The sequence below is a fragment of the Leuresthes tenuis genome, unplaced genomic scaffold (assembly GCF_036924035.1).
Source record: "Leuresthes tenuis unplaced genomic scaffold, fLeuTen1.0.hap1 SCAF_19, whole genome shotgun sequence".
Taxonomy (NCBI): domain Eukaryota; kingdom Metazoa; phylum Chordata; class Actinopteri; order Atheriniformes; family Atherinopsidae; genus Leuresthes; species Leuresthes tenuis.
In genome coordinates, this window is record NW_027325373.1 from 9,302,891 (window position 1) to 9,328,809 (window position 25,919).

A 25,919-nucleotide genomic window follows, 5' to 3' on the forward strand; every position below is an offset into this window, starting at 1 on the left:
TTCAAAATTCTTGTCACAGAGGGCAAGAAAAGTGATCCCAAATATTTAAACAATTGTATAAAAAAAAATATTGGTTGAATGATGGCAGTTGATTTCACTTATCACACAGGGGACATTCAGAGTCAGTTTAGTTTTTTTAGATCTATCATTGTTTCTATCTGAATAATGCTAGATCATTACAGATGAACTGAATATAAATCTGTTAAAAGAGTTCAATTGATCTGATCGGTGTCCGTTTATCGTCTTATTTCATGAATTATCAAATCAAGATCACAGGGATAAAGTGAAATTTAGCTCTGTGCCATATTTCACCGCAGTAGTCATGTATTAGTGATCTAACGCAGTAAATTTGTATTGTGTAGTCCTTGCGTACGAGAAGTGCAAGTAGAACATAAATGTAAGCAATACAAAACTCAAATTAAACAAGTTGATACATCTCTACAGACATGATGTAACAAAAGCAGAGCAAGCTTTTGCTGTTTGAATTTTGTTTTTAAGTGCTTCACTGTGTCCCACTAACAGTAAATCTGCAAGAGCCAACAAAACTAAACAGTTAACAAGCAATGGAGGTAGCAGCACATCAATATAGATTACAAGACCAATAACTACATGACCTCTCCTTCAGAAGAAAATAAAAGAGAAGAGAAGAGGAAATATGAAAGTGCAAAAAATAAATGCATCACATACTGCCTCACATACGCACAGGCACACGAGTTATATCATTGACCACTCATCAGACAAAACACCCATCGTTGTGCAATAGGAAGATAGACACACAATTTTGTCTTGAACTAGGCATTTCATGACAATATGACAGCAAAGACGACAAACAGAACCGCTTTAATTCTGTTCTTGAAAAATGACAAACCACAGGCGACCCGTCATAAAACAAAACCCGTTGTAAGTCAGTCTTTTAATCAGACAAGGAATGTCATGCTTGTGTTGTTTTCATAAAGGCCACTGAGACAGCTGAGCTCGCCCGGTGTTTAATGCCCTGGTGCCAATCTGTGATTCTTTTTAAAAATCCCATTTATTACAAAAATGTCCTGTGTTCTGAGTTCTAGCAGGTACAAGTTGAAGTCTGTCTCTTCTCCGCACATATGCTACCACCTCTCAGTTATATTGCAGTGAATAAAGATTTTAGTTAGCAGCCAGCATTGCCTCACAGAATGCGTCATAACAGTGTAGTCTTGGTGGAATTTTCTATCATGATGCCGCAGCAACAGTTGATGTCGTTTTTTTTTTTGCTGAGAAAATCCTTTTGGAAACGCAAAACCAGATGAAGTTTTCACAGCTACCCTGCTTCAAATAATTGTAAAGTTGTTGTTTTTTTGCCTGATGGTAAAAAAAGAGAGAAATAAATGTCATGAAAATCCTAGTTTTCTTTTGTCTTTTTTTTTTTTTAATAATCATCCCTTGATTTGAAATACATCACAGCAATATGTGTTCATGTCTGCAGGTGACCTCGCTCTTGATTTTGGCACTGCACTGTACAAAATTTAAGTGATTTGAATCCATCACTGAACTTAACTGTATCATTGGTTAGGCTCAGGCACACCAGGAGACGAAGCCCATATCCTCTTTGTCACGTAATTTCATATCAGAGTTGATTGTAAGGGTGCTATATACACAGCCCAGCATGTACGCCTATTGTACAGTTATGCTTGTTTGTTTTTATTTCACAGGAGAGAGTCTCTTCAGAAGTTTCTTTCCTTTGGAAAGTAGTCCTTTCTTCTTCTTATTTGCCAGATCTCTGGGGTCTCTGGGGTCCAGCGGGACGTGGGAACCCCTTGTCGGGCTGAGGGGTCTCATGGTTCCTGGAAGGAGTGGGCGAACGATCGGGGACGGTGCCCGGACCGGTGTGGTGATGCTGTTGGCAGTGTCAGTGGTTTCTGTGGTAATCTGAGGAGATAAATGATGGGGAGGTATGGAGGCATGGGGCAGTGTATTACAAATGAAGCAACTCTTTTTGACTTCTTTGCTACTTACGTACGCTAAGTCATTCTGAATGCTCTTCATCAATCTATGACCAAAATGACACTGAGAATTATGTGATTTCAAAGATCTGATTGCATTTCTCTGATATTAAGAGCGGGGACATTGTGGAAAGTTTTATACAAAACAGGACACAAAGACCTGCAATAAACCCTAGTATGTGACACATAAAAGAAAGTGTTGTGTGATGGTCATATATCTGCTCTTAATGCAGGCAAGTTTAGCATTCAGATTATTCTGTGGGAATCACAGAACCACAGATTAGTTTTTTTCAAAATCATTATGAACTCATTATGAATCATTATGAAATTCAATATGAACCTACAGTTGAAAAAAAAAGAAAGAACAAAAAACATTTCTTGGTATTTGAATGTGTGAACTTTAATATGTGATGTATTGACCTTATACTATCTTGACTAAAATAAAGAGTAACATTTTGTTGTCGGACGAACACATTTAGATTGAAATGGTTGTAATAAAACCCTGTAACTGCCTCTTTTAACATGATTTAAATTATGTCAAGTGAGAAGTTGAGGGTTTAAGGGCCTGTAAAATCTTGCCTCAAGTATTTCTCTAAAACCTTTAATACAATGATTAGTTTTGATTGACAGTAAACAATCCATAAGGCTCAGGTGAAATCCTGTTAGTCAACAGATGCAGAATATATGGTGACACTTCTTCTAAGTTGAGCCTTACCAGCTTTATGCCAGAGAGTAGGATCAAAATAGAAATAGAGGTACAGTAACCAAACTGGGTGAAGACAGTCAGTTTATGGTGACTTCTGTCATCCATACTTGGTTGACTTACGGGGCCTTTATCTTTAACAAATGACACCTATTTCATGATCTTCTGCCGCAAATATATCAGATGAAACAGACATTTTAGGTTCAAGTTAATAACTAAATCACTTAGTGCAATTAAATATTCATCAGCGTATGCGTCACCATCTTCTGCCTGCCTGTTGATCTGTATTAAACCACCAGTAAAAACAAAGTTGTAAAACACAAAAGTTGTACGAATAAAAGAAACACAGAGGAGGAAGCCATCAAATGTTAAACACAACAGCCGCACACCACAGAGGCGAGAAGGTCCACCATCAGTAGGCCATGGGGGAACATACAATACAGTCAGATACAGTACAACACCCAGGGCCCCAACTGTAGATTCCAGGCTTCTCCTCTAATGCAGCAGCTGATATTTCAGATCATTTCATAAACTGAAATGTCATTTCAGTAGATTGAAGTGAAGATTTCACAGACAGTGAGAATGACAATATAATATTTTGGTAAATTTTGGACCAAATTGACAGATTTTTTTCCCGATCTGAATCATGAAACGAGTTATTACAGTAAGCCGTAAGGCCCAGTGGCACTCCAAAGCCTTTCCTGTGACCACAAGCTGCATGCATTAGAGCTGCGAGTCTGCTATCTCAAGTTGTCAACTTACTGTACAAGGCAGACAGAGCCAATTATGGTGTGAAATGAACAATCTTCTTCTGTTTGTTTGTTTTGTTTTGCCAAGCGGGTGAGGAAAAACAAAAAAGAAATCAGATGTGGCAGCATCGTCACTGTCGAGAAAACCCACACGACTATGACAACTGAAAACAACACCAACAACAACACCAACACACATGAACACAGAGCACAAACAGGAATGTTTTTAATATCCAATTTTCTTTTTCTTTTATTGTTCCATCTTAACAATACAGAATTAATGTCTCAGTGCTGTGATTAATTTTGTCTTTCAGGCTCAGAGCAAACACGGCATATCCACTGTCACAGCAGGGCTGAAAAATAGATCTGATGTGTGGGCAATATACATAAAGAAACAAAGCCTTTTTAAGGAAACACAGAAGTCGAGCCAAGAAAGTTGTTATAAAATGTATCAAGTTAGAAAAAGGCATGCTTTTTCTTCTTTTATTCTTAAAACTTCTCTTCTCAAATCATTTCTTTCATTGTCACTGGGTAGCAATTGTCATGTGTTAATAAAGCACTTATTATTATTAGAATTATACACAATAACCACAATTTGATATTGTGTTTCAGTGCAAAAAGGTTCCAAATTATTTTGTGTGAGGAATGAATTGAGGCATTTTACGTGTCCTCCTTAACCAGTGCAACATGCAAGAACCACCCGCAGAGCTCCCACAGTCTATCCTCTCTCTGTCCATGTCAGGCTTTGCTTCTTCCTTTCTCTGAGTTTAAGAAAGGTGTTAACACTGGATTTTGTCCCTTTTCCAAAGGTTGAGGGGGAAGTTGTTAGTCTGCATAGAGTCACCACTGTCACCACATGGACAAACACACACAATGAACAGCACACAGACTGCAAGAGGAAGCAAGAGACGGAAATCAAGAGAGAGGACGAGAGGATGGATGAACACAGGGCCTAGCGCTGAGAGCGGCGATGATGATGTACCCGTTTTCCCTCTGTTACGCTGGCGGCAGAGTTGGCAGAGGGCCGGTTGGTAGGCTCTTCCTGGGGGTAGTGGGATGGGGTATCAGTCAGATACACTTCCACATCATCAGGCACTTCTTCCAGGAAGTTAGAGGGAACCAGACCACGATGGCCGTTGATCTCACCCTGTGGACAGAAATGTGGGGAGAAGAAGACAGAACAGGAGGAGCAAACATCAAAGGCAGCAAAATATCACGCTACTACCACCATATTTTACCGATGTGTTCAGCTTCATAGCACAAAATGTAGCAAGTTACTAATAGAAAAAATATCTAAGTTTCATTTATGTCTGTTGAGCTTCAACACTGGCTACAACACCTGTTTTATTTCTGCTCTTCTATCTCAGCCAACTCACATTTAATCGACTGAGCTGTGGTTGAGCTGATCAGAGAAATAAAATGTTATTTTCTGAAAGGTTTCACATCAGTTCTTTTCAAAAGCACTAATAAAAACATCCACACTTCAGCAAAACTCTCCAGGTAGGTGCTACATTGTGTGAGTGCAGTTGTAGCGCACTTCCTTTTTTAACAGACAGGTGTCCAGCAGCATGTCAGGGGAGTAAGGCTTTGCATTGAAGGAAATGGCTTAATTGAATCTGTCAAAAGGTTATAATGTTTAAACAATCCAGTAGAACCTCTAAAGGATAAACATGCCATATCTTGCTTGTTTAATAAAAGCAGTGGACCGTATGCAGACTCAAAGGAATGAGTCTAGTAACTGACGACCAGTCGGGCAAACCTGGATGAGTAGCACTCACATAATAAAACCCATCTTCATCGATGTCTCCAAATACAGCAATGATGTCACCAGCACAGAAAGTCAGCTCAGTCTGTCAGGGGCAGAGAAACAGAAAGGGATGTAAAAAAGCTGCCATCATTTGATCCAGCTTGTGTTATTATATCTGGAATGCCGTGATACACTACAATAATGAGCTTCTTTAGTATCTCAGGTCCTATTTTTTTTTCTTTTTACAGACGTTTGTTGTGATTTTTTTGATAATCAACCAAATCAAACCGTTGTTAGAAATTCAGCCTTCTGAAAAAATGTAAGTGTAAGGTGCATCGTAATAGTTCATGAGCAGTTATGTTGTGTCCTTTACCTCCACATCGACATTAGGGGAGCTCTCTCTGGGGTCGTAGTCGTATAGAGCCACCATTCTCCTCGAGGCCTGATCTCGACGGAGCCCTCTTCTGCTCTGCTCTGGAGACGATAACATACATGTTACCACCAAGTGCTTAAACATGTTTTAGCCAGAAACTTTGCCCTTTAATTATGGTGGCACTGAAGTGCACAACATGATTGGTATTAAAACCCAAGAGCGAGCTTGCTTGTGCAGTACCTATTCTGTCCACTGGGGTGCTGAGTGGCAGAAAGCCCTGTTTGATGAGCTCATCCATGGTCTCCTCATCGTCTGCTCGTATCTCTGACACCATGTTACAGGGGATCAGCCCCAACCTGCCTCTCACTTCTCCTCTGTAAAACCCGTCTGTGTCTTTGTCACCAAAAATCTGGCAGATAAGAGAGCAAGATAGATAGATATGAGATAATAATGTTTAGAGCTGTTGCTACTAGATCTCCTGCAACAGGGATTTTAGGTCTCCGTATAATTTCAAAACTCTGCATGCTTTTATGACTTATGACTTTTATTTTTATGACTTATAGTATTTTCAATGATCTTTTTTCTTATCTATTAGGTTTATTATTCATTTAATTTTACTTCCCTTCATCCAATTTCAATTTATAGGGTTTTTTCTGCTTTTTAATCTCTTTGCAGTTTTTCTTTTCCTTCTGTTCACTGCCTCTATTTTCTTATCCCAAGCACTCATCTTTTATTGCCATCTTATTCAACTAACTTTTTTTTCATGTGCACATTTTGTCAATCACTCGTGAAGCATTTTAAATTGGGTTTGATTTGTTTGCAGGGAGTCATATAGATTGAATTTTCACTCAAAATAATGATAAGAAGAATGGATTGCATCTTAGTTTGAAACTCCCACCCTAATGATCTGTCCCTCTTTAAAGGGGAGCTCCTCATCAGCGGCATCTGGGTTGGGGGACATTGACAGAGGATCATAGTCAAAGAGGGCCACAAAGATCCGAAAAGGCTCCTCAGGCTCTGACTCATCATAGTATGTTGGAGAACGGCGATCCCGATCCCTGTGGCCATCTAAAACACACAGAAAATTCAATTATAACTCACAAAATCCTATCCTAAAATGCCACACAACTGCCAGCAAGCCAATAAATGTGACCAGACACTTGAAACAAACACATTGTTTAACATTTTGTTTCATAGTGATAGTGTGATATAACAGATGGAGGCGCTTTCAAAAGTCTGAGTAACCAAATTTCTAGCTTGTTGCTGCATACAATGTATATAATTTCTATCATAAGCAAAATTGTGATGTATCTTAGCCATGCCTCAGTCAAAGGAAATCAATGAGAAGATTCCGTGGATTCATAATTCTTATTGATTTGATCATGCATTGCATGATTGATTCGAGCCTTTAATCTAACCATATTTGTGCCTGTCAGCATGCAGGGAGAAATCTGTGACCAGTGAATTATTTGATACATTTCCTACCTTGCACACTGCATTCTCATGCATCCACAAATACACGCACACATACTCAATGCATGTATTTTAAGTTGGTTTTCTTACACTTTTTTTCAGGTTTTTAGGTTGTTTTGCTAAGAACAAATAAGAAACAATACACAGACAAACGTGATTCATGAACATGACACAACATGAGACTCTGACATGCATGCCAAAAAGAAACACTAAAAAATTCACTAAAAACAGAAAATGATACAACAATCTAAAATTTTCTTCTCATTGCCAACCCTGACAGTAAGAATAAATCTTATGCAGTGTTCTGATGGCTTGTTTGCAATGCTTAAAGCTTGAAATTACAAGCTATTTGTGTAAATGCATTGCTCTGTGGTAAGAATTTGCCTCTATATATAGAGTTTGATAGGTGTATTTAGGCGGAATTGGGGCACAAATGAGAGATAACTGCATTTTTCACACTACTTATGAAGTGCAAATTAACAAAAACAAGGAAGAGTGGGATCATTCTCCAATATCCTCTTGTGTCATGTTTTAAATTTTCATGCATGACGAGTCCCGTATATGTCTCGTGGATGTGGTTGTATCACAAAGGGAAGGGTTTTAGCAGGCGTCTGGGGTTGAGTGCATTGTGTGCATGATATATCCTGAACAGTCAATCAATCATTATTCATCTGCAACTGTGGAAACTTCAGTACTGGACCCGAAGTCTTGCCAGCGTGTCCACCATTCCAATGCAATGCAGTCATGCTGTACAAATGTAAGCGTAATAGTAACTATTATTCATTAAGACAAACAAACAGGCAGGTGCAAGTGTCCACAGCTTCTTGCCAGGTGCTGGTGGCCTGTTTAGCTGCCATGCTGTGGTGGTAAAAACAGCACTGCAGGCACATACCATGGGGAGACCTGATGCCGCCCATGTGCCTGCGGGATGACCACTTCCTGTGTCGAGCTACTCTGCCATAGTTAACATCCTCGGTGGTGGGGGAGAGGTTTCCCTCACTGTTATTCTCAGAGGTTACTTCTATGGGAAACACCAGTTAGAGGGTGATGGAGTTACAATGCAAAGCTCATTTTTTTCCGTTTCTAAAATACAACTCCAATTCTAAAAAAGTTGGGACACTGTATAAAATGTGAGTTAAAAAAAAATACAATGATTTAGAAATCTCATAAACCAATATTTAATTCACAGTGGGACATAGAAAACATCAAATGTTGAATGTGAGACATTCTATTGTTTCAATAGAAAATAAGTTCATCTTAAACATCTTGGGGCTAAAGCGTCTCAAAAAAGTTAGGACAGGGTTATGTTTACCACTGTGTAACCTCCCTTCTTCGTTTTCCAAAAATCTGTAAATGTCTGGGAACTGAGGAGATCCGCTGCTGGACCTTGGAGAAGAATAATGTCCATTTTTGTCTGATAAAAGATTCTAATTGCTCACCAGTCCTGTCTCTTCTTTGTTTTAATTTGTATGTCATGATTCACCAATGTTTCCAGTTGGTGAAAAGTCTGGAGTGCAGACAGGCCAATCCAGCATACAAACTCTTCTGCCGCAAAGCAATAGTGTATCTGTGTAATAGATGCTATATGTGGTTTCGCATTCTAGATGTGCAGGTTGCTAGTTCAATGGGCACTAATGTACGCTGTACCATAAAAGATGCAGCTTCCAAACTGAGTGCTGATAACAAGCCAAATGGTTCCTAAAGGAGTTCTGGATTTCCAGGAAGAATTCAAATTTTTAATTCATCTGACCACAGAACAGTCTTCCAATTCACCTCAGTTAATTTTAAATGAGTTTTGGCCCAGAGAAGACGATGTTTCTGGATCATGTTCTCATATGGCTTCTTCTTTGTATGATAGAGCTTTAACCTGTGGATGGCACTGTGAGCTGTGTTCAAAGACTGATTTCCAGATGATTTCCGTGACAGAATCAGGCCTGTTTTTTTAAATATACTGCCTTGTGAAGGCTCGAAGATCATGGGCACCCAATACTGCATCCCTTGTGCACAGAGACATCTCCTGACTCTATTCATCTTTTCATGATATAATGTGCTATAGCTAATACAATATTCAAAACATTATTCTGACATTTTGTAGTGTTTTTTTTTCTCTGCTCATTCTTACTCTACCTCTCTAAGGTGCTTTTCATATCAAATCAAGTTACTAATCTGTTATAGGCAGGCGTTACTTTTTTTGACCCAGTCCCCTTCTTTCTTTCTTTTTTTTTTTTGATGTGTTGCTCTTATCAATTTAAGATGATATTTCTTATGTAATAGACAAATGTCTCACTTTCAACAAATCATTGCTTTTTGTTTTTATTTACATTTCATACAGCGTCCCAACTTATTTGGATTTGAGGTTGTATTAACTGAAGATTTATGTAGTTCACTACAGCAAATCTTCTTCTTACCAGCAACAGAGTAGACTGATAGATCATTGTGTGGTGCAAAAGTGTTTATACAGCTGCAACATATTTAATATCCCTGCATGATCATAGTCTGTGTATTTAAAGAAATGAGCATGGATTATTGACATAGAGGTGATTTGAAGACACAAAGAAGCTCAAGTATAATAGTGTAACAAACGTAAATGTGCCATGAAAAAATAAAAGTAAAATAATCTTCCTCCTCTTTATTTCCCAGCCACCTGGCCATACTGACCAATGGAGGGAACCATTAGAGGTCGCCTCTGAGGATGAGAACCACCATGATGAATTCGTCTCCCATTGTCCCGGTCATGACGACCTCCAGCAGGGGTGTTTGTCTAAAATTCACACGTAAAAAAAAGGAAACATTCACGTATATTAAGCATTCATGAGTTGCTCCCTGAAATTTGAGCATATGCGTAACTAACATGTGTAGTGGAACAAACTGTATGTCAACAAAAACATGCAGAACTCACAGGCAGGCACTGAAACATAGACGCATAGACTCACATTCAAACACGTACGAGCCAATGGGAAATCTTAAAGTCTTTAAATTAGGCTGCTACTAGTAGCAGATCACTGAATTAAATGTCTAAGTTGAATAAAACATAAGGAACAGACATTAACAAGCATGAGCTATGGTACAGTTTTAGCCTCTTGAGGTTCTGTCATCTCTGTGGTAAGCAAATCCAGTTTGTCTCTTGATTTCACTGAAAACTAAAAGATGCTTTTAGACAGCAGCAAATTTATGAAGCCATTTGCCAATTCAGACAGCCAAAGCAGTAATGGCAAGTTGAAACACTGGCAGAGAGTCTTACCCAAGTGTGATCACAAGAGTGACACTGAAAGCACTGAAACAAAGGAGCTATTCAGAGCACCAACTGCTCATTGTGTGAAAGCACCATAAAAACTCAATCGCTTTCTCTGACCCTGGTCATGGTGCTAATATAGTAGAACTACAGGCTTTTGTTCTTTTTATCTCAATCCATAGTCCTGGAATGGTAAACTCCTTTACCTCTGCCCTTCTGTCCTTCTCTTAGGATGCTGCTGGATTCTTGTGAAACTTGTAAGATCGCATTCTTGGGAGAATTGGTTGGGGAATCGCCTGCAATGTTTTGCTTGGAAGTGCCTGCTTTTTCCCATACCGTTTTCTGTGGAGGACTTTCCAGATGGTTGCCACATCAGGTTACTTCTATCCAGTGGGCTGACACTTTCTCTCTATGAATTTAAATTTAACTCAGCACACGCACCAACAACACAAATCAAAAGAAAGTCAAGGCAGCAGTCTCATTTTAAGCATCTGTGCCTGTGCAGTTCAGTAAAGAACAATAAACATGGGTGGTGGACTCTTGGGTTTTATAATAAGTGCAAAGAACTGCACCTTGGGTGTGTTGTGTGAGTTGCGTCGCCGTCCCTCTTCCAACTGCATCTCAGAGTACAGCTCCTCCTCATCCTCTTCCATGATGTCAGACAGGTCAGAGCCCCGGCTGCTTTCGCTGTGATAATCTTCATTGTGACTATAGTGAGGCTTTTGGTCATTACAAAGACACAAAAACACAGACACACAGACGCAGTTGTTTAAGTCTACAAACAAACAAACAAACCAAAGCACACATGGATGTACACGCACATGAACACACACAGAGGGCGAAGGAGTGCATGCATGCAACTAACCAAACAAACATGCATACATACACGTCCTGACAAAGGTAAGATGTTCTCCCCTAGAAAAACCTATTGGTGTTCACAAGAAAGCAAGCAATTCATCACTTATCACGCCGTGCTTACCGGCCTCCCCAGCTCAGAGCCTCTAAGAAATTCATCGACTGAGGGCCCTCTCCGACGACTTCGTGCAAATCCTTCCTCATCTTCCTCTTCTTCATCAGAGTGATGCTGGTGAAATGAATGTCCTTGCTCTCCATACCTGCCCTGCCTTCTGTCTACCTATAAATTCAAAACAGTTTATCATTCATAATTCTGTGAGTTATCCAAGCATGTTTCATTGCATTTTCATTAAGTATGAGGTATGACGTCATTGTGTAACTGTATCCAGAATTCTATTTCCTGACCTTGCCACTTTCTGCTGCCACTCTCTGTGCTGCTTCTCGAGCAATGGCTTTGGCCACAGTGTCCGGGATAAGAGTGCCTCGAGGCTGAGGAAGAATCCTCTGGGGGGAGGGGGAGCGTGGATTGGCAAGGGGAGGGGCCTCAAGAGTGTGGCCTTGCATGGGCACAGGAGGCTGTGAAGGAGATCGTGTTGGGTCCCAGCCAGGCTGGCCAGGTGGAATAGCTCCTCCGTGGTGGGCTGTGTGCTCTTTGGCATCCAGGTCTCTGGCACTTACTGATCTCTGAGGTATAGGGTGAGGTTGAGGGTGGGGCAGCAGAGGCAGTTGGTGCTGGGGCCTGGGACCCTGGAGGGGTGGACGAGGTTGAAGATGTAAGGGCTGGGTTTGGGGATGTGGGGGCCGAAGCTGGGGTTGAAGGGGCCCACTTGGATGGGGAAGTCTAGGATGAGTTTGAGGGTGTGCAGGATGGGGTGGGAGGGGTTGCCCATGGGGTGGAGCAGGAAGCTGGGGAGTGGGGTGAGGAAGGTGAGGGGACTGGAGGTGGGGCTGAGCATGGGGGTGTGGAGTGGGGCCAGCGTGTGGGTGCATTGGTGGAGGCAGAGGGAGCGGTGGTAGAGGCACAAGCAGGTTGTTTGGAATGACGGCGACTTGGGAGTCCTGGGATTCTCCCTGTACTGACAGAGTCCTAACGATGACTTCTCTGGCCTCCAGGCATTGAATCCTTGTCAGTTCAACAGTAACATAGTCTGCCATTGGGTATAAGACCTCAGCTATCTGGATTTAAAAAAAAAAAAAATTGTTAATATCAAAAGAATCAACATTGTTTCTTTAAAGAGACCATATTATGAGTTTTTGGTTTCCCCTCTACTTAACATATTATAAAGCCCAACATTGTTGCCAAAGGCACTTACACTATGTAAAGACTGTGCACTCGTCCACTCACTTACCCATATTATAATGTACACTATGGGGCAGCCAGCCTTTATGCATTTCAGACGCTGATTGTTTGCAACAGTGCTTTAAAATGATGCCCTAGATCTTTAGTTATATGTTGCTTGAACAAACACGAGCAGGATATGTACACAACAAATCTGAAGTGATGACCAGTTCTAGTTTGTGGTTTTTGGTTGAACTTCTCTCTTCACAATACTGACAAAAAACGTTTAATTTTTTGATTGTTCTATTTCTACCTGTACAAATACTGACTGCATCTGTAACTATATAATAATGTTCAATACACTAGTACTGACTTAACATTCCCCCAAAAACAGTGAAAAAAATTTTTGGCAAAGAAAATAGTCTTTAGAGCTGCAGTGGCACCATATTTGTGTCTTGCATGTAACTATTTCAAAAGAGAGCAAGACTTACTCCTTACATGTTTACTGTTTAGACTAAAGCCAAAATGGTAGACTCACTTTACAATAGATTGTAAACTGAACAAGGGGAAAATTCAGTCATCGCCTTAGTCTCTACCACAGAAAACACTGTTCCTTCACTGGCAGTTGTTAATTTTGCACTAAACGTTCTTTTGCTAACCCAGAAAGCACAACAAATGTTATGCTGTTGTCTGCAAGGGCCAAAATAACAGCTCATTACACAGCTAATGTGGCTAAGAGTTTGTCATCAGGCCAGACGGATATGTCTAGACTCATTGATTGCTCCTTACATGTTAAGCTAAACCTATTTTTACCCCATTTCAAACCAGCTATTCGATAAGAGCAGAAAGGGCATTTTAGGAGGGTAGCATTCAAGAGACAGGAGCTAAAAGGAGCATTACAGTCAGAAGGTGAAAACAATCCCTGCAATGTAAAGTATGAACAATTAAAGTGCTTTTGCACATCAAAACTCGTTTTATTACACCCTGAAATAATGAAACTGTAAATGGACATAATATAGGCTCTTTATCAATAGCTTATCAATACTGGTATCATAAGAAATACCATCCTCAGGGAAATGTTTTAGCCCTATTAATGTCAATACCCCACGACAAATGCAGCAAAATCATCAATATCAAGTTGCTCTCAGAAAAATTAATAAAGAGAATAAAAAAAGGTGGATGACTCTACTGCTCATTGTGTATGGAGACATTAAGATATGCTGCAATTTTGATCTTACACAAACCACTGTTTTACTCTGGGTGTTTGGAAGTAAAGATTTATGAAGAAACTGCTATAACTTCTCTCTGGGGTGGGAACATTTTTCGCCTGTTTTAATCTACAAACAGCAGCTCAAAAGTTTATTTAACCTCTTACATAGAGTGTTGATTTGCTTTAGCAGTCACCAGAGGGGGTGAGAGACCTTCCCAAGACATTTATAGTTCTGAGAACGAGAGTTATGCACTAAACGTTAATCACAAGTAGGTGGCACTGCTGAGAGCAATGAAGGCACTGATGACATAATGCCACAGTAGAGACTGAGGCTATTAGCAAAGACAGAGGCTATTAGCATCCCATCTGTGATGTATATGCTTGTGTTTAAATTGGATGAAACATGACTAAACAATTCAGACAGTATTTACAGTGTTTAATCCTGTATCTGAGCAGCATGTGGACCTTTGAAGCAGATTCCATCTTAGCTAAATATGACACTCTTTTCTTTAAATCACAAGTGATGCCTTTGAAACCTAGATGACCTTATCACCATCGCCATTACTCGCTAGACCTTCCGTAAAAAGACCAGGTCGAAAAAGGATAAAGTCAGTGCTGGTATTACTTAGACAAGCTTGCTCTCACCCTCTGTCCTTTAGTGCAGACTGCGTAGCCAATGACATTTGCCCCATTAGACGTGCCTGTGGGAGAGAGGATGGGAGGCTTCCAGCTGACCTGCAGGACCCCTGGACCCTGCCCACAGAGCACCTGCACATCCTGGGGAGGCAGCGGTGGGCCTGGAAGGTGAACAAGTATGAGAACATTTTTGTTAGCCTTCTGTTTTAATATCATCAGCATAAAAAAAACAGAAGGAAAATATGTGAAGCATTCATCAAATGCACAAATGGGTACAAACACAACCATGCACCGAAATGCCTAAATATTAGGGAAGGAGTGAGGAAGTGGGGGGAATAAAGTTATATTTGTTGCAATAATTAGATCCTATTATCTACTTTGTGGAGATGCATGCATTACTCAAAGGTCTGATTTTATTTGTGGGGCACCTTCACAAAACATTGTGTGCTGTGTTTAAACAACATCATTTAACCATGTTATGAATTATTATGACACACCATCAAAATTTCCAGTTAGTTGGATTAGGTATTGCATAATTAAACTGAGTTATGGTATAAAATTGATTTAGCATGACAGTGGTTTAGCTAAATGTTTTCAGAGCAATATATCCACTGCTTCAGAATTAAAAGTTGACACATCTCTTTGTGCAGGTAATCAAAGATAAAATTTAAAAAATGTGTCCCCACATGCAGGGCCTATGTTGAGGCTAACTGGAGCTCTTCTTTGTATTTCTCTTTGCTTGAACACTGAATAATAAATACATGCACAAGTACATTTGAGCTGCAGTAAATGTAGAAAGTACAAAATGGGTGTTTCCAATTAGCAGTAAGGGGTGGGATGCTTTATATGGAACTTATTTTTCTAGACTGAGCTATAGATTGAAGAAATCATTTACAAGAGTAATAACTGATCATATATCATGATGCTTAGCTGTTCTCTTATTAGGGATGTGCTCTGTGACAAACTTGGGTAAAATTGCAAATGAATTTGGTTTCGAACAATAAATTTTGTTTAGATTTGATCACAATTTGCATGCGACTCGGAACAGTAGATGAAAAGTTCTTTCAATCTCAGAACTATAGCCAAATGCTATTTTACCCACATGCCTTTAATGATTTCTCATATTTAACAATACATGATAATCATTCTCATTATCACCACTATAACCCTCTGCCAAAGGTTTAATGGCAATCATGGCATTTCTGCCCATTGGCTTTCTGTATCATTTAGTGCTTGAACTGGGGAAGCCAAGCACATTTGTTTAATTCTGACCTGTTCTGCAAAATGGTGTTGGACCTGGACAAAATACAATACACAACAATAGCACAGTGAGAAAATGTGGTACCGTACTTCTCTAAAGCACAGAAGAATAATCAAAAAATCCTTTTTCTGTTTAATATCAGTGTTGGCTTCACAATGTATTGAAATAAACAGCAGTCTGAAAACTCCGAACCTAACAACAGGATGGTTATAAACATGTAAAATAAATGGTCAGCTTTGAACTTAATATTATTAATATTGTTTGATCAAATATGAGTTTGTATATGAGTGTTTCTTACCTGCTGCCTGAGTGCAAAACTCCACCCCAGCTTCTTTTCTCTCTCTTTGTTCCAGTGGCAGTTGCCATGGTACCTGGTGGGGCTGTGCCACTACTGACACTTTGTACACTGTAAGAGGCTTCAGGTTGAGGAAGCGTAGTCTATACCTTCCTGGCTTTACCACTGCATGCTCCACTCCATCTAAGAACACAGTGTGACCATAGTTACTGTTGCTAGGCAACCAAGAGAGCTCAGCAGTGTCGCGCTGGATGTCATCCACCCGCAGACCGCATGGCGCCACCACCACGTTGGCTCCCACCAGCAAGGTGCAGCGCAGCTCATCTGACAAGCCCCTGTCGGTGGCAGCCTGCACTGACACCCGATAAACGCAGCCGTCCAGGTCCAGCTTTTCAAGCAAACACTTGGTCCGGCCACTGTATGGTAGACTGGCACGATGCTCCCCGTCTACTAAAACATTGTAACCAGAGATGTTCCCCCAGCCTAAAGGCACTACTGGAGGCTCCCAGGACACAATAACACTCCGTGCCAGCTGCTTTATCAAGGTGATTTTACGGGGGTAAGGCACAACATCTTCAGCTAAGTCTTCGGGATCCAATGGCCCCCCAGTCCCATTGCTATATGGAACCAAGGCGTTACTTGAGCCCAGCAGGCCATCTTGTGAGGCAACTCCATCTGCTGCCATCAAGGCCAAGGGTGTGTGGTCCATTGGGCCCAGATCTTCCCCTCCTTCCCCACAAGGTTTTTCTTTGTCTTGGACAAATTCCACAAAGTTGGAAGGAACAAGTCCTCTTTGGCCATCCAGCAGCTCCCCTGTGATACAACCATAAGCAGAGACACAAATATAAAGAAATAAACTAAACTTTTTTTCTTTTTTTTCCACTTGCTGCTTCATGTGCAGGTTGATGACAAAATCCCCAATGCTAGATACAGCCATTCAACAAATGTCCCTTTAGGAAAACACAGCATCCCACTGTGTCGCCTGTAATTGTGAAAATTAGGCCTCTCTTGTGGCTAACAACAAGACAAAGGCAGGAGGAGCACTGATTTAGTGCTTTTGAACATTTTGAGGAACACCCAAGAGCATGTAGCTGCAGCAGTCAATTCATGGAAAGGAAAAGTTTCTCTTAAACAAACCTCCCTATCATCTTGTCTTTCAATCCTCTTTTCCACCGAGGTCTAAGAGACCTTAAGACCATCTGCATGCATCTCTTCATGTGTCTATGTGTAAGTGTGTGTTATTTGTGTGTGCTGATTAAACTGAGCCCCGCTGGATTAGTCATCATACTAAAAGGGACTAAGGTCCCATCTTGTCAACAGCTTGGTCTGAGGCCCATGTCTCCCTCCTGTGTGGTAAATACAGAGCTCCTCCACAATGCCGTGCAATCTGACCGCCCACAGCTAATGAATCACTGCAGCTGAGTACCACTGTGACTGCGACAGGCTGTGCTGGCTTCATGATTGCTAGCTAGGGGGATTAGGATTGCCACTGATGGAGAAGCCTTCATAATTCTAAAGAGATTAGAAAGAGAGTCACCCCAATCAGCAGTTATAAGAAAGTATGCAGAGAGTTTCCCTGGTGACACAGACTCACAAAGATGAGGTCAGGGGATGAACACAGGCGAAAGGTGGACATGTTCAGTATGAGAGTAGCATGTCAACCAAGAGCCTCGTTATAGCTGTGTTTACAGAAATTATGGTGTCAGGGAAAGGAAAGGTAGAAACAACTTGCAATACATGTCTTACATACAGGATGCAGACATACAAAATGACATAATGTTCAGTAGTCCTTAGATATGGTGACAGCAAGAGGGTTCTGGGAATTCAGATGCAAAACAGTAAAACTCTAATTACAAGTACTTCACTGAAAGATAAATGTGAGCTGACGCACACCGTTTGGCATTTTTGTGTCATTTTGATAACAGATCATAATGATGCGCACGTTTTGTGTTTTGTGTGTCTTGTCTGTCTGGCATTCTCATCTAAATCAAACAATACAACAAAGAAAACCTCCTATGAAAAAATTGTGCGACATCGTTCAGATATTTGTCATTTAAGAAGGGCAACTTCAAACAAAGCTTCACGGTTTCATCTTATTTCTCACCTTCATAGAAGCCGTCATCATCCATGTTTCCATACACATACAGATATTTTCCAGCCACAAGGGGGAGCTCTGCTTCAGGATGCTCATTTGGTCCATCATAAGGGTTATAACTTAATGGAGAAAAGAAAGAATAATTAGTTGCATTCACTTGTAAATATATATATGTTTAATTTTGATACTAAGTGCAGTTAGATCAACATGAAAATCTTGGTGCTTGTGTCATTTACCTGTAACGGGCAGTGCAAAGCCGGACCTGGCCTGTGTAGCGAGGTTTGGACCTGGGTGATGGGCTGGCCTCATCCTCCATCTATAGATTAATTAGAAGTAATTACCATTGATATTGATAGTTACTAGTAATCAAGAACATTAAAGAATTAGCTAGGTATTCTGTTACAAACTTTGATTAAATAAGTTTGAAGGTGAGATGCAACAAGGATAAAATATCTTAAAGACATGATAACTTATACATGCCCTAAATATAAATGTGATGATATATACTGATGTAGTGTCACTCAGACACACCTCTGATGGGGAAAGCTGTCGAGGGCTTCTGAGGTGGTCCGTTGTCACGGTGCTAAATTTGACAGACAGCAGTTCTGGTGGTTTACTGTCTCCAGTCTGCGGTGTGCTGGGCAAGAACCGAGAGATCAGAGGGGGCGTGTTTGCCACACTCTCATCACCTGAGAGACAGGGATTCAAATAGCAAATAAAAAGCAAGTGTTATTAACTCTGCTACCATTTGCTGCCCATTGCAAACCTATTGCTCATCTGTTTAAAAGATAGTATAGTTAACAATCCTCATGTCAAAAACTACTCCATGCATTAGCACAAAATCTGCAGTGGGTTTTATTTTAAGTGAAGAGAAAGATTAAAATGGAATTTCCAGTACTTCAAAACCTTTTGTCTGTCCATGACTATATAAATCTACATTGATAATATGGGTGTATCTGCAGGCCCTGCAGGTTGCACAATAAGCCGTTAGAATACTAATGTGTAAACTCACATACATACGCATCAAGCCTGTGATCAGTTAGGCTAGATACTGATTACATTTAGGTAGTATCTTTATTAATGTTGTCTACTTCTGGTTAGGGATGAACTGATTCTGTTGCTGTGTGAGCTGGGGCTTAAAAACATCATTTCCAGAGAAGTTTGGAAGTATTCTGAAATGCAACAAAAACTTTTATTTGAAAGACACAAGTAAATAACTTATGTTCAGTGTCTCCAATGACCAACTTATATATGTACAGAAATACATGATGCAGTTCGGCATTGCTCTGCTGAAATAACAGTAAAACTCTTGGGTTAAGTCGTAGCCTTGATGGCAGATTATTTCTATTCAAAATTTCAAAATACACCTCTGCATCAACGACACCTTCACACATATGCAAGTCACCCGTATCATAAGCACTGGTGCAGCCCCCTACCATCACAGATGCTGGCTTTTGCACGTATCACTTTTTTTAAAATCTGAAATGTAAATGTGCACTGAGGACATAGCAGATTTTGTACAAATAGTTGATATATGGCTTCTTCCTTGCGTAATACAGTTTTAGCCTACATTTCTGGATGTAGAAACGTAGGACTGTGTTCAGTGACAATGTTTTTCCATGGTCTTTCTGTTAGTTTAGGTCATGTGAAAACTTCAAAGAATCAAAAAATATGACCTTAAAGTGAGATCACTGACACACCTCTCTTAGCTTGGGCTTCAAATCCAACAGTGACTTGTGAGAGTTTCTTCTCTGTTGAAGATGGGCTCTGGGATGTGGAGGGGTGATTATGTTCAAGGATCTTTACAGGCTCTGATTGCAAACGGAAATTCAGCAACTCTTTGGAAAGCTGGTGGAAGTGTTCACTGTGACCCCTGCATTTTTGCTCCAGGTCACAAACTTTGACCTTTGACAGATAAGGGAAAGAGCAGAAAGGTGATCAGCAGGAGGAGACAGTGGAAGCAAAAGAAAAAAGAAATCCTGAGAGGTTAAAAGTGGAAATTCATCACATGTAATTGTATAGATATGGGTACTCTAATGAATAGCCTATTTAAATTCATTTATTCAGACACAAATTACAAAAGGATCCCTAACAAACACTTCCTGAGCTTTGGTGGGTATATTGCAGCCACGTGCAGTGTAGAGTCATCTGATGATATACAACATAGCTTAATTTTCAAGCTAAGCTTGAGCACTGCAAAGAGTTAATCCTACCAGACATCCTAAAATTGTTTTTAAAGAATACCATTAGAGCTTTGCTGACTTGTGAAGGAGATAACAAGTAATATGGGAGTGAAGTGAATATCTGAAGAATTCTGTCAATATTGTTTCAGTTGGACAAAAGAAAAAAAAAGAAAAAATTAAGTAAAGAAAAATAATTAAACGACAAAACATATTGATGATAGAAGTGAACATTAGAATATGTTAAAGATGGGGCAAGGAATTCATAACAACACTATTTCATACACTCAACTAGTTAATGCAAAGATCACTGAAATAAATGACATTCATATTTTTGTCAAACTGAAAAGGCCTAACAAGCTCAAATTAATAGAAGATGGATAACAAAAAGGTTTGTTTGTTAGTTTGTTCGCTTCTACAGGGGATGCAGCAATAGTTTTCCTCCTGTAGAGATGATTTTTTTTGTTAGTGAAGAGAAACAGGCCCGTGAAAGGGACTGAGTCAGTGTATTTGTACTGTAAGATGAGAACTAACTCCCTGAATGAGGAGTTTTAATTTCTCTGACCAAACTGTTTGTCTGAGCCAAACTCAGTATGCTTGCTCAGTAAAATCGCATTAAAGGGCTTTGGGTAGATAATAACATGACCCCACTTGAACCCTCTCAAAGGAGTCTGTGACCCATTATCACAAAGGGATTTAGGTTAAAATTAGAAGATAATTTCCAGCGGATGAGGCGGTGACACACATCTTAAAAGGTTGTGATGAAACACCATAGGTCAACTATTTGATATGAGGAAAAGGGTCAGCACAGGTGCAGCTGTAGGATGAGTGAGACTGCCACTAGAAACTAGTTAGAAGTGAGAGTAATTTACACAGCAACATGACAGAAAAGCTACAGGAGAGAGGATAAGGTGGGAATGCCCACACAAAACTACTGTTTGAATGCTCTCGTGCATGACTCACCAACTGGTATTGAGTTTTGAAAAAAAAAGTACACATTGTTTCAACATTTATTCACAGGTAGATGGTATACACCTCCAGCTGTGATCAACACCACATCACCTGTGTCACTGCAGAAACATCTGGAAATTAGTCTTTTTTTTTTTAAATTTTATTGCTGACCAGGGCAAAGGTTTTCTACAGGTAACCTGTTGCTGTGTGGACTGGGTACAAGGTGTTTTTGGACTGTGTGCCGACAACTCATTGGTTTGAGGTCATGATATGTACTGATCTTTGCTATCATGGATACTAAATCAGACAAACTTAAAAAGGTAAATTAAATCTTATTAACAAGAAAATGTACATGTTTGCACATATGAACATAATCATTTTCCATCTAAGCTGAAGAAAAAAGGCATCAGCATTAACTACGAAGATCTCTACTACATAATCCAACACAGAACCAGTCGCTTTCAGTTTTGAAAGTGAACTGGATGTTGCTGGACAGTAATGACAGAATTTTCTCTGTTGCCTAGTAAAGTGAGTAAATTGCTTTGCCCGTGAAATGAGATCACGTGTCAGTGCCAGAGAAGTTGAGAGCATGACAGCTTATACCTCTGGTTTGTCAACACAAGTGCTTCTGAAAACAATAATGCAAGTGTGCACCACTTGTTTCCTGTATATGCACTTAGCTTTGAACCTGTGCCCTTTTGGTTATGTTTTTCATTTTGGATGGAGACTTTTGGTAAATAGTGCTGTTTGAAGGGGAATGAAGGTCAAATCTCAGTCAAAATCCCCTTTGGACAAGGTTTTTCTCTAAATCCCTTGTTGGCCTTAGTGCAGCCATCAAGGGGATACTGGTGTATGAGAATTACTTTTTTTATTTAATTTTGAGGTAATTCTCAACATAGTTCAGTAAAGCTTCAGCCTCAGCAGAGGCACATTCACCTTAGATCATTAAAAGGTGTGTGGGTGTGCAGGCTGCAGTCTGCAGTCTGGCTGATGCATGTATTTGATTAATAAGGAGCTACTGTTTTAAACCTTTTTGTGGCAGGGCTCCGGGGAAGATAGAGTTGGTTAATGCACAACTTTGGGACAGATAGAAATTGAAATATTTCAATTAAATCACATATTAACATTAACGATCCCCTGAGGATAAATCCTGCTGCATTTTGGTGATACCTTGAATTATTGAATGCATTAGTTTGTTTCAGTTATCTGCAAACCTAATGACAGTCCTCAATTGTGTAATGAGCACATGTTTAAGAAATGTTGAAATATTTTTGGCGGAGGAAAAAGAAAAGATTCAGGCTTGCAAAACATCTGCATGACAAAACATTAAAAGACTGATTTTAGCATTTAGCTCAAAACATGTCATCGCGATCTAGCTGAGTCGACATAGTGGATATTGTTGTATGGTATAAAACTGTGTATTGTCCCAAACTCAGCTGTATTTCTTTGTTTAATGATAAAAACTAATCTTATCATGAATAAACCATCTTGAAAAATGTATGAAAACAACCACATTTAAGGAATGTAGCACTGATATGAAGCTGAGTTAGTATCTTTGTTGATTCATGTTACCGTACCTCTAACAGGTGTACTGCTTCCTCATGCTCCTGGTCAATTTGAACCCACTCCTGCAGGGAACACACAGAAAAACACAGTGACAGCTGACACTGTGGTCACAGTTCCTGAGCTCAAATAGACAGCACAAAGCTGACATAATGTCAACACAGTGCCATGGATGAAGCTCATTGGTTCATCACAGCTCAGCTCCGATGAAGAGTAACTGATCTATTTTAGGCTATGTTATAGTCCCAGTAGTGGCTGTTCTAGTGGATACAAGTCTTGAAAATGTAACAACCCTTTGTTACAGAACTAATCAATTTGGCTCTGTTTTATGCCATCTGCATCATTTTGCCTGTTAATGACTGTTTAAACAAAAAATGATTTAGCCTCGACAAAAAGCTGGTACAGACCAAGTTGAAAGAACTCGTTTTTTTATGAAAAAGGTTTTATGAAAACCTGAAAAAGGTCTGCGTCTAATCCAGATATTTTGATGATTACGAATAAAGCTAAATAGACTCTTTGATGAGCTGTGTAATAGAGTGAACAAGATATGCTGCAACAAGAGAAAGCATGAAGAAAATCAATGGTTTAAAAAGATATGCTCTTATAAGTGTCACCTGAGAGATTGTGAATATACAGATTAGAGATGAACACCTGAAAAAGGTCCATAGCATTTAAATCAGTCTCTCCCCTTGTGATATTTGAAATGCTTTACTTTTTAAGTGAGGAAAAAAATATCTGGTAAAATGTCATGTCTGCACACTGAAAGATACTCACAGATTGTAGAAATCTAATGACAACTAGGACGACATCACATGATCAAAGATATTGACACTGAACCTGCATTTCTGATAAAAATCTGCCAATTTGAGGACAATTTGCTGAGGTCCTTATGTTTCTGCTACAGAAGCAGTGATTCTGTGAAGGTGAGTCAGCATCAACTGGCAACTGACACTTCAATAACTGAACAAGCCACATTGGCATGAAGTCACTGCTCAAAATCAATAACCTATTGAAGATCTGTGTCAGTGGGGAAAAAAAGACGTTTGTAAGGACCCATTTCTATTTTTTCTTTTATACTTTTGGCCATACCTTTTGCAGCTGATTGATCTCCTTCTGCTTGGTATGAAGGGCCACCAAGGCTTGCTCATGCTCTGTCTGCAACTGCTGCTTCAACTTTACAGCTTCATGCATATGCTGGTAAGAGAAAAAAAAAGATGAAGCGTGTTATTCAATGATTTCTAAACATTTCTCCTGAGAATTATCCAGCTACAGCCTTTCTGTACGGATGATGACGGAGAGCCAGATTTTACAAGCCTCAACTGTTACCAGAATGCTGCTTTTTTGTATCCCTGGCACAAGAAGGTGGGTGTACTCTGCAGTGGGCAGGCCACCAACCTCTGCTGTTGAGGGAACTGTATCCAGTCTGCCTAAATTTCAGTTAGGAACTCAGCATTCTAATGTTAGTTGGAAAAAAATGTTTGAAAAGTTGCCAAAGCAAAAGCTCTGGTGCATCGGCTTGATTATCATGAATCCCACTATTTGAAGCAAAGTATCAGCTAAGCCTCACAGATTAAATAAAGCTATTGAACTGAATGGTTTCCAAGAATGAGATGCGATTATTGATATCACTCAACTATCCTTGGACTGAAAACAATGCTACCTCAAGCAGCCACTCAGTTAAGCTTCAAAAACTGGAAGCAGAGGGAAGCCAGCTGCTTCTCTCCGACAGTGTCAAAATATTCCTAACAGCAATCCTAAAGATCTGTAATTAACACATTATTCCTACTCGTGTAAAGTCTCTGTCACATCCCTTACTCTATATTCATATCTGACGGAAATAAAGCTGTCATGCATTGTCACCCACACTGATCCCAAATCTTTCCTTTGCGAAATTATTCGAGTCATGACTACATCGTATCTCTCCACAAAGTCCCAACCAGCTGTCACATCTTGCAGAGACTGAGTTGATTTTTCCTCAAGTTTTTGAGGAAAAGACAGCTTAGAAAGCTCAGACATCTTTTCTTTCTTTTTTTTTTACCACGTGTTCTGTCTTCCTTGAAAGAAAGACAAGCTTTTTACTTCCCAGAGTGACTTCGAGGTGTCCTGAGCAGACAGCCACCACTTTGCATCATCAGAAAAACTCTAAGCTGCAGAAGAATGGAGTGGCTGAGAGGCTGTCACCAGAAACCTAGTAAAAGAAAAATACCTTTCTTTTAAGCCTTGTGTTTTTGTAGGTATGGCCCAAGTGTTCTCACCTAAATCTTTTTAACAAAAACACCCAGTGATCGCATGTTTGTTGTACTGTAATGAGAAGCCCCCCTGGAGAGCTTGATTTTATTTGTTTTCTTTCATCTACTGTCCCTGAAACAACCTTCTGTACTACTAACCTTATCCTCAGCAGAGCCCTGAGTACATGTAGAGGTGCAACATGAAATCATAGAAAGGTCCTATTTGTGATGGTCACTCTCAAGCAAGGGAAGGCTTTGAGTATTGAGACTAAGACTGTCACATGGCATAACATTTTTATAATGATTTTACACTGTGTGTGGAAGGAAATCAATCATTGCCGTCAAATTAATGTATGTAGTGTTTCTTTTTTGATACAATATTACACATAAAGTGCAGGTAGCTAGAATAGAATCTAAGAAATATGATTGACTGCAATTATGCTACAGAAGTTTTGGAAGTTGACTGGAAATTCTTGTCAAGGATTTGAGACTGGACCTGATGCTTGCTTTGGGAGCTTAAGACTTGGTGTCACGTGGACAAAAATCTTCTAAAGCAATTGCATTTGTTGGGAGTAGAAGCCAAATGACTCTCTCCTAATGGAGTAGGAATGTTAGGAGTGGGACTAATCCATGCCAAATCTTTTTTAAATAAAACTGTTCACAAAGGAGAATTATCCAAACTTTGTATGACATATTTGTTTGTAGCTAATATCAACATTGTCTTGCGAGGGATGGTTTCATCTACTTGAAGAAAAGAGCAAGCTCATCGTAAATGGTGAACAAACACAACAGACAACCTTCCAAACCAAGCACAGACACTATTCTGCAATCTGTATTTATCTTTTTTGAAAGTGAACTATGTTTAACAGTCATATGGTACTAGTCAGTAATGTTTCCAAAGCTGGTCAGTAGGCAGTGATCTGTGAGCACTCGATGTATTTACTTTTAATCAGACTCAGAAATAGGCATCTGACTTCTGTCAGAGTTGTGAAACAAAGTCGAGAACAAAATTAGCTCAAGTCTTGTTCATGGAGCAGTAATAAGAAAAACTATTCCAACTTCATTCACACGTGACAAAAAGGCTTTTGTTACCAGATAAAATAACTTTAGAGA

General features: G+C 39.8%; 1 protein-coding gene across 5 annotated transcripts in view; it reads right to left on the reverse strand.

Moving 5' to 3' along the window:
* Positions 1–1,373: 1,373 nt before the first annotated feature.
* rimbp2a (RIMS binding protein 2a) overlaps positions 1,374–25,919 on the reverse strand; it is a 59,014-nt gene continuing 34,468 nt past the window's right edge. For 2 of the 5 annotated variants that reach the window (XM_072372074.1, XM_072372071.1), the window contains 20 exons: positions 23,668–23,772; positions 22,593–22,643; positions 19,585–19,789; positions 18,416–18,573; positions 18,121–18,200; positions 17,894–18,003; positions 15,793–16,602; positions 15,506–15,529; positions 14,243–14,394; positions 11,514–12,284; positions 11,233–11,388; positions 10,826–10,972; positions 9,680–9,782; positions 7,914–8,042; positions 6,447–6,616; positions 5,789–5,957; positions 5,549–5,649; positions 5,207–5,278; positions 4,411–4,575; positions 1,374–1,902 (listed from right to left, as the gene is read on the reverse strand). In XM_072372074.1, coding sequence (XP_072228175.1) covers positions 1,675–1,902; positions 4,411–4,575; positions 5,207–5,278; positions 5,549–5,649; positions 5,789–5,957; positions 6,447–6,616; positions 7,914–8,042; positions 9,680–9,782; positions 10,826–10,972; positions 11,233–11,388; positions 11,514–12,284; positions 14,243–14,394; positions 15,506–15,529; positions 15,793–16,602; positions 17,894–18,003; positions 18,121–18,200; positions 18,416–18,573; positions 19,585–19,789; positions 22,593–22,643; positions 23,668–23,772 — 3,906 coding nt within the window. In that variant the 3' untranslated portion in view covers positions 1,374–1,674. The remainder of the gene's footprint in view (positions 1,903–4,410; positions 4,576–5,206; positions 5,279–5,548; positions 5,650–5,788; positions 5,958–6,446; positions 6,617–7,913; positions 8,043–9,679; positions 9,783–10,825; positions 10,973–11,232; positions 11,389–11,513; positions 12,285–14,242; positions 14,395–15,505; positions 15,530–15,792; positions 16,603–17,893; positions 18,004–18,120; positions 18,201–18,415; positions 18,574–19,584; positions 19,790–22,592; positions 22,644–23,667; positions 23,773–25,919) is intronic. The other 3 variants (XM_072372072.1, XM_072372075.1, XM_072372073.1) reach the window with 3 other exon arrangements.